Below are 8,589 nucleotides of genomic sequence, written 5' to 3'. Positions count from 1 at the left end.
ATGAGCGAAACCTTCGTCTGCTTCTAGGAGCACCATAAATAGATACTGAGTAGCTGATTTTTAAACTCGTGTAATAATGAAAAAAAAAAAGAAAAAAAAATTCTCTCATCAGACTAAATATAAAACTACGTTGTAATTTGAACCAAATTTCCACCGCTCTAAGATTTTTCTCCGTAGGGTGAAAACTTCAATAAAAATCAACCGATCAAAAGCTACGTGATCCAAGAGTCGCTGCTTGCATACCAAATGAAAGCCAATTTAGATGTAAACATAATACTGCAGATTTACCTCCGGATAAAACCGCATAAATGCAATTAATCTGGAAAATGTGATGAGCATTTAGCATTTATTTATCAGCATTGTGGAAACAAAAAGTAAATAATCGGCTAATTGTGAATAATTGCTGGCTGAATATGTCGAGTTTCCAAGGACGAATACACGGAATCAATACAACAATACAGTCGCGTAATGATTGAGTGAAAACAAATGAAAATCAGCCGCCATAAGGTATTCATCCAACCCGGTAACGACGCGAAATGATTCTTGAACGCCACGATTTTCGAATTCTGTGTAGAAAGAACCAAGACATATAAAACGATTGGACCTTTCCTCTACAACAAAGCTAATTATCTTAAATATACTTGTTACAGGGAAAGCTTGATAGCCGCCGCTTACGGCAAAATGATTCTTTTCTATGCAATAGCTCAAGAAGCCTTTTTGCTAATTTTGATTTGGTAAAGATTTTGCTTTTTTTAATCACCATTTGTTTAAAAATTTTCATAGCACATGAGGTTATAAAAATACAATGTAGTCCTCTATTATTCATTTGGATTAGAATGGTCGTAATTTTTTTTTCACCGTTCCACATCATGAGAGTTTCTAACTGACCGTGTAAAAAGTTTATTGTCGCATAAATCGTCTGATAAATTCTGCAAAACTAACGTAAAACGCTTAGACGAATATAAAGCCAATTTCGACTACGTTTAAATTATGGTATATGCCATTCTTTTCATTATCAAATATGCATTATGCCCCTTATATTACCCATATTTTTTTTTCATTATGATAAGGTAATGTTTCCGTTTAGTACTCAACCAATACTGAACTTTCAGGTCAGTTGGAATTGATGGACTGCTCTATCTTGGTGATTTTAGGAGATAAAATTATTTACCTCAAGGCGAAGGTTTAATTAAAAATTAAAATAGCTGTTTAAACTAACTTATTCATATAACTGCCAGTATTAATACCAATTTAAAACGTGCTTTCTAATACACCTTAATATTGGTTTTCTTCCATCGCTTTATCATGCTTATATCTCCTATTCAACCTAATTATTTTTCTTACACCAGGAAAAATGCGTTAATCATAACAGGTCCAAACGGAAACGAATACTCTACTGATAATATATGGAAAGGTTAACAAAATGTGTTTCTGTGATTGCAGTTTGAGGAAATAAGACCACAGTCTCTCAAGCATACCAAATTATTTACCTCAAGAATTAACCGTGAAGGGAATCGATATTGACTGTGACGAAAAACATGTCAGGGTGACAGGTAGCACTGAACAATAAATTCGGCCGTGGCCCAATATTCAGATCAAATCGTTTGTTTGCTTAAAATTCCACCTGTTCTTTTCCACTTGAGCAATGCCTCAACGACTCGAGTGCAACACTGCCGTGTTATTAAAAAGAATGGTTTACTTTTGTCATGTTTTGCCGCGGTTGTGTTTCCTTTCTTTTGCAGTTATTTGGAATGTTCGGAATATAGCTCAAGGTAAGTCAGTTTTAGTGACAGACGATATGAAAGAAGAGGAAAATGACCAATACTGGGAAATGTATTTGCTTTCTATTTCGTGCCTTGAAAGACATTTTGAATACGTTTTAGTTCTCTGTCAACCGAGTCTAAGCCAGGAGCAGGAAAAAATTAGCTTTTTTTGTTCAACTTAACATTCATTTTGCATTAGTTTATTCAAAAAAGATCCATTTGGCAATGTATCTTCTTTACGAATGCCATTTTTTTTTCGTTCAAGAGGTGAGGAAGACCGAACGCTTCTAAATTTAAAGAAGTTTAAAATTATTCAGTAGTTAGACCCACTTCGGGCAGTGGGTATCGCAATTGATATTGTTCACGGATTTGAAAGTGAAATAAACTGAATACTTGGCCGGGAAGCAAAGCTTCAAGAGAAATGGTGAAATTTGGAGAGCAATCTCTCAGCCGAAGAAAACAACAGCCGACCTACTGGCAAGGAAAAAAGGGGTTTATTTATTTAATAAAATTAATCCTCATATCGCGCAAAAACCGCTAGTTAAAAAGCCAGTGTTGCTTATTGGCGACCAGCTTTTTAATAACGTTATCATTAGACTCTACAGATCAAATTGGTTTTTTTTTCCCATATAAAATAGTAGAGATGTAATGATATTTTTTTCCTCCTTGCTTTGTTTCGACGCAAATAATCGTAGGGCAAATGTCGACCTACGTGGGGTCATTCGTGACGTAAGGTGGCCAACGAAATCACGAGGAAATTAATGGTGGATTAAAAATGTGTCAAAATCGTGAAATATTGGGGGAAAAAACGAAAAAAAAAACTCTCCAAGAGCCTCGAAACTTAAAAATCTAAAAATGATTTTGACAGTCTTAGTTAGAAGAGCATCTAGACTGTTTTAGTCCTGGCAATTTAAATATTGCCTGCTGTGAGCTTCTTCGCTCTTTCTTCTTCCTCTTTGATACTCAGACCACTGGATTCCGTGTCGAGTGGTCTGGGTTCTAGACCTTGTCTTGTGTTCGTTGGTAGGGCGCGTTACTTTCACAGTGTGTCTCTCCCCCTGAGAGTATAAATGGTTACTGGCAAATTTCCAGGGAAGATTGATGAGATTCTGGGGTTACCTTGTGATGAAGTAGCGTCTCATCCAGGGGAGGGAAAGGCTGTCTGGGCCACTAGGCTCAGAAAAAGACTATTTATTTTTTTCACCTTACTTTTTCGAAATCCCTTTGCTAAAATATAATCTGCCTCTTAAGATTATATCACTGGGTGTGTATTATTTGGACTAAGGGGTCTTTTTTTGTTTTTTTCTTTGAAACAGGAAAATATTGTTATTCTTATGAATCGCTTAACATCGCAGAGCTAAAGCGAGGTAACTGCCAGCAAATCAAGAACGCCACTTCTCAACATTGGTTAAAAGCTGGCTGTAAAATAAGAAGTTCTGGGGAATACCGGAAACGTGACTTTGCTCAATGTTTACAGTTGTGGTGTGATTACTTTTCAATATGCCTTCATCAAACAACCGATTGGAAAAGCTATTGCTCCTTAAAGTTTTATAGACTCCGTTCATCTTTCTTCGATGTAAGTACAGGGGTAGGAGTGAATGACGTCTCTCACTTCAAACACGTTTACGTCAAGTATTGCGGTATACCAAAATACGGAAGAAACTACTTTTTGAAGACATTCGCCATCAGGATTACCTCCATAGAATGCCAATCGAGAAAAACAGGAAAAGGTTTGTGCCAAACTTGTTTATTATTTGAATTTATGTGTATGTATCATTGATTCATGTTTAAAATCTTATAAAATCATTAAAAAAACATTTTATTCTGATATTTAGTGCCCCCATGTTTGAACACCGCGTTATGGAAACAGAGTTCCAATACCTGCAATTACCTGAAAAATGGAACAAACAACACCTGGTACACAGTTGGTTTGGGTTATCATTCTTCACTGAGATGGTGCGATGCATTTCGGAACTGTTATGGGTCTAACGATCTCAGAAATCGATGCCGTCGGGATTTTGACTTCTACTTTCGATTTCCACCAACTTTTACAGTAGAAATACTCAGTTATTTACCTCACACACGGATCCAGGTCAATTACGTTTGTAGCGGTCGTTACATCTTTGCTGTTAATGTGATTCGGTGCAACTCTGAATCAAAACTAAATGGTATGTTTGGGATTACTGTCAGTATCTAAGCAAATGTGCACCTACTCCACCTCTAACCCAACTTTAATCCTAACTTGTTATCAGTTGACTGTTTTGGGTAATGGGAGGGGTAGGTGCGCAGTCGCTGAGACATTGACATAGATCATATTTCCCCAGTATATCGTAGCCATATTGCTCATGTTTTAAAAAAATAGTCACGCATCTCTGCTGTGATTTTGTGTTTGTGATATATGTAAAACATGCGTGCAAACTGAAGGAGATTGCAAAACATCAGCATTAGGGAAGGTGAGGTGTCTGAGAATAGAAATACTTTAGCGGGTGGATTGAAAATGTTTTCATCTTCAGACAGAGTTCCTTAAACATCTGATTAAGGAAAATGTAACAAATGACACAGTGACAGGGTGACCTATAGATTCCTCTTTGGTCGTCCAATGGAAGTAATTGCATTTATCGCCTACCTAGATACTTGATTTGTTTGTTTGTTTGTTTTTGTTTTTTTAGACAGTTTAGTAGTAACGAATGATAACGATGATGATGATGACAATGCTGAAGCTCCACAGACCTTGAACTCTCAGGTACGTGCTTTAATTAATTTATGAAATCGATGACCTCAAAGTATGTATAAGCAATATCGCGCGCCAATATAGTTAAAAAAATTCTGATGTAAAACAACTTGGCCAGGCAAGAAGCGGAGTAAGTTATGCAGAAAAGTAAGGCATGCCTCTGGTTTTTATAAATACTGATACTTGGCTTCCGGAAATTTATTACTTATCAGGTACTGAACGCCATTGGCCTCCTTGACATTGAAAGAGAGGGATCCATGCAGGTATTATGCATATTTCTTTTTTGGGGATATTTTCCTTCAAGAAATTGTCCTCCAATAAGTTTCCTAAAACTTTTTGAGGTATTAGCTCACCATGTTAGAGTTTTCAAAAGAATCGAAACGTATGCAACTCGAAGTATTCGGTACTAATATAAGTTTCGTTCATATAAATTAACGCCGTGCTTTAGAAACTGATGACCTACTTTCTTGTGTTGTTCCAACGATTTCGTTGACTTATTTTCTGAATCAATCCTTTTTAGAGCGCTTTGGATGCGTTTGAGGAGGCACTCTCCAGATTTTCTAATGGCACGTTTGGGAATCAAACAGAGGAAGAAAAAATGGAGGAGGTTTTTCAAGCAACATACGCTTTTGAACAATTTGTGTTGGAATACGCTCAGTATCACCTCAATAAAACAACACCAAACCTTAGCATTAACAGCCAAGAAATCGGTAAGGAAAAAAAAAAAGATTTATTATCTGTAGTGTCGTAGTGTCGAATTTCACGTCGTGATCGTTTTGTAGGAAAAAAACCCCTAAATTTTTGTGTCCAAAAAAAAAAATCAAAATTAAAAAAAAATGAAATAAATTATATTGATAATATTTTTTATCACTACAGAATACGATGAACGGCGTGAGGGGCCAATCTGGATAAGTTAATAAAAAGAAAAAGGGCATTTTAGCCTGTACCATTTGTTTTGTTTTGTTTTTTGTTTCATTTTGTTTTTAATGTGAGTTCATTAAAAGAGACGACTTTGCCGTTAAGGAACATTTTTTTTTCAACGCCGAGGTAAGACCTGCCCACCCAGGTCATCTTCTACTTTGAAGTCAAAGTGCAAAAAGGCTCCAAAGAACCAAACTTGTCTTTTTATCAGTGTTAGGGTCATTAAGTATTGGATTTAGTTGACTAGTGTAATTTTTCTCTTTGTTCGTATTCCCACCGAGTGATGTTTCGTTGTGTGTCTAGATTTGGAAATCAGACGTGTTTACCATCAAAATGAGAGTGATTTTGATCTTCAGGCACCTGAAGGAAAAAACTTTGTTAAAATTCCATCGGGAAACTTTCAGAACGGTTGGTAAAGGACTCTTCTATCAAATACGTTCTATACTAAGTCCATCCATTAAGGCGTATTCAATATGACCTGCATTCAACATTTATCATATCTAACAGGAGTTCCTGAAACATTTTCTTTACAGCATTCATCTTCCAGCACCTTATATTACCGTTGTTTTTCATTTTCAGGTTCAGAATTAGTTATGGGAGTTTTATACAAAAGTCTTTATAAAATGCTTTTAATTGATGACATTTACACTAAAGAGGCGACTAACAAAAGCAGGTTTGTGTGTGTGTGTTTTTTCCTAGTTTTTCTGTATGTTTTTTTGGTCCCTTTATGTTTTCCATGCTTCTAGTCCTCCCTATACTTTAAAAGAGGAAATGAATGATGAATCAACTAAGAAATATCTCCAAAAAAAAAAACAACAACAACAACAACAGCAACAACAGAATAAAACAAAGAGAAAACTAACTAGTTCAATGACACCGCAATGTACGATTCATCTTTACATGTATTATTTTCTCTTTTGACCTTGGATGATCCTCTTGAAAGTTCTATCGCAAATTCAGATTTTGCGACTAACTTGCTCCATCGACTTCCACCGTAGACATCTCAACACGATCGTAATGTCTGCTACAATTATTCCACCTCCCACGAGGCTGACGCATAATGTTACGTTAATGTTCAGGAATTTTCAGGCAAGTGCAGGAAGTAATACATCTTGTTGAAGCTCCTCACATCACCTTAGAATAGGACTATTGGATCAGTACGACATTAATACTGAACAAACGAGTTTTAGGGAAATAAATTAAGTGAACCCTTTCTGGTATCGGTATCTGCAACTGGACCAGATATTTCGATTACCAATTTTTTTCTTCAGAACGTAAACGAGTATGTGTCTGGGCGAGAATATGAGAATTAATACGCAAAATAATCATTAGCCAAGCAGACAGCATAGTTAAACACAGAAAGGGAAAGAGCCCTTTCAAAAGTTGAGTTGAATCTTCTCCACCCTCTTCCCCATCTTAATTGGGTTTCGATTTCCTTTGAGAGACTCAGCTTGTTAGGATCATACAATTTTGTTAACTACAGGCCGCAAACAGGAAAAGAGACTGCGTGTTTTGGAACACACCAGACAGCAGGTGAGAGAATACAGTTATTTCCTTTGTTAATTACTGCAGCAACAAGAGGTTATTTCTTTCACTCAAATGAGCCAAATAATACAAATGTATGAAATTTGTAGCTGATATTCTTAGTGATTGCAATGATTAAGTAGCGATGTGGTTTAAGTTGTCTACTTGCTCTGCATTTGGTTTTGGCACAATGTAGGCTGCGATTTTAGCCTGCAGTAGGCCTCCCTCTCTCTCCCTTGAAAACTTAGTTATTCAAAAACATCGCGATCGCATCCATTTATAAGTTTAATTTTTCGATAAATTTAATAATTCCCCTCTTTTAGCAGCCTTTTGAAATCATGCTTTTTCCTGCAGCTCGGTAGGCTGGTCAGGACAAGGTTGTTCTGTAAAATATATGGACGAATCTCAAACGGAATGCAGCTGCAATCATTTGACCCATTTTGCTGTCCTGATGCAGTTTGGCACGGAACCTTACAATGAAGACTTATCTGAGGTGGGCTAGGTCATGGGTATCATAATTTATAAAAAAAACAAAAATCAAATGCATTTAAAAACTTTAGAAGGGCCTTATCTGACTTTGTTTATACTAAAAGCATATGTACCTAGTTTTGTGCTATCTTACATATTTTACACAGACCGACAACAAAATTCTGGAGATTCTTACCTACATGGGTTTGACATTATCTCTGATTGGAATTGCCATGACAATTCTCGGCTACGTTTTTCTCACGTAAGTACTTTACAAGGAAGTTATTTAACATTGAAAGGCACACATTATTCAATATCACGCACTGACACTACTGCTTAAGAGTGTTTATTCTTTCGAAGACAATTTTAATCCTCACAGACACTTCTGTTCCTCTTGTCAATCCTTTGAATTCTTTGCCCTAGGGAGATGAGAGGTCCTTTGTCTCAGATCCGTGTTAGTCTGGTTGCTTCGCTTGGCGCAGCTCAAATCATATTTCTTGGTGGGATTGGTGCGACTGAGAACAAAGTAAGGAACACTAAACCAGGTTACTGTAAGTTTCTTCAGACTTTTCTGTCTTTTCTCATTTGCATATGAGGCAATGCCCGTAGTTTTCGATTAAACCACGATTTTTCCAGAAAAATATATTTATTCTACACGCCTTAGCGTAACTAAAGGCCAAATGATTAGCCATAGTATATGGAGGCTGGGCTTTACTTCTTTGCCCACGAATGGTTTTACTTAACCGCAGCAACAGATTGCTGAATTGTTCCTTCTTTCCAGAAAGTATGTGTAATGGTAGCAGCCCTTGAGCAGTTCTTTTTAACAGCCGCTTTCTGTTGGATGTTCATCGAGGGAGTTTACCTTTACTTGTTTGTTGTAAAGGTCTACAACGTTACAAACAAGATGAAGATATGCCACGGAGCTACATGGGGTAAGACCATATTTCAGTTCTTTTACTTGTGTGCAAGTAAATGGATTAAAAGAGGTTAAACTAAAAGCTGATGTGAACGCGTAAAACCTAAGAAATGACTGGCTCCTTCCCGGCTCTAGTGGCATAAAAGAATAGGAACATTAAATCTCATCCTGCAATGCATGTGGAAGTTAGTTCACTGCTGGAAAATCTGAAAAAAATCCTAATTTTTGTGCGCTTAAGTGTAATTAACCTTAATGAACTGTCTTAC

General features: G+C 36.6%; 2 protein-coding genes across 3 annotated transcripts in view; one reads left to right on the top strand and one right to left on the bottom strand.

Moving 5' to 3' along the window:
* The window catches only part of LOC149051380 (adhesion G protein-coupled receptor E3-like), a 494,984-nt gene that overhangs the window by 247,321 nt on the left and 239,074 nt on the right, over positions 1-8,589 (bottom strand). The gene's annotated exons all lie outside the window — the stretch shown is intronic.
* Positions 892-8,589, top strand: part of LOC113674190 (uncharacterized) — a 9,584-nt gene continuing 1,886 nt past the window's right edge. Inside the window, exons 1-14 of one of the 2 annotated variants that reach the window (XM_089184038.1) lie at positions 892-1,772; positions 3,080-3,493; positions 3,599-3,931; positions 4,433-4,506; positions 4,707-4,757; positions 5,015-5,204; positions 5,719-5,823; positions 5,995-6,088; positions 6,414-6,504; positions 6,899-6,948; positions 7,294-7,432; positions 7,575-7,669; positions 7,831-7,933; positions 8,189-8,339. In XM_089184038.1, the coding sequence (XP_089040164.1) occupies positions 1,646-1,772; positions 3,080-3,493; positions 3,599-3,931; positions 4,433-4,506; positions 4,707-4,757; positions 5,015-5,204; positions 5,719-5,823; positions 5,995-6,088; positions 6,414-6,504; positions 6,899-6,948; positions 7,294-7,432; positions 7,575-7,669; positions 7,831-7,933; positions 8,189-8,339 (2,017 nt within the window). In that variant the 5' untranslated portion in view covers positions 892-1,645. The remainder of the gene's footprint in view (positions 1,773-3,079; positions 3,494-3,598; positions 3,932-4,432; positions 4,507-4,706; positions 4,758-5,014; positions 5,205-5,718; positions 5,824-5,994; positions 6,089-6,413; positions 6,505-6,898; positions 6,949-7,293; positions 7,433-7,574; positions 7,670-7,830; positions 7,934-8,188; positions 8,340-8,589) is intronic. The other variant, XM_089184042.1, reaches the window with a different exon arrangement.

Source organism: Pocillopora damicornis, chromosome 1 (assembly GCF_964200805.1).
Source record: "Pocillopora damicornis chromosome 1, jaPocDami1.2, whole genome shotgun sequence".
In the NCBI taxonomy this organism is placed as follows: Eukaryota; Metazoa; Cnidaria; class Anthozoa; order Scleractinia; family Pocilloporidae; genus Pocillopora; species Pocillopora damicornis.
The sequence above is the reverse complement of the archived record's forward strand: the minus strand, read 5'-3'. Positions and strand labels throughout refer to the sequence as shown.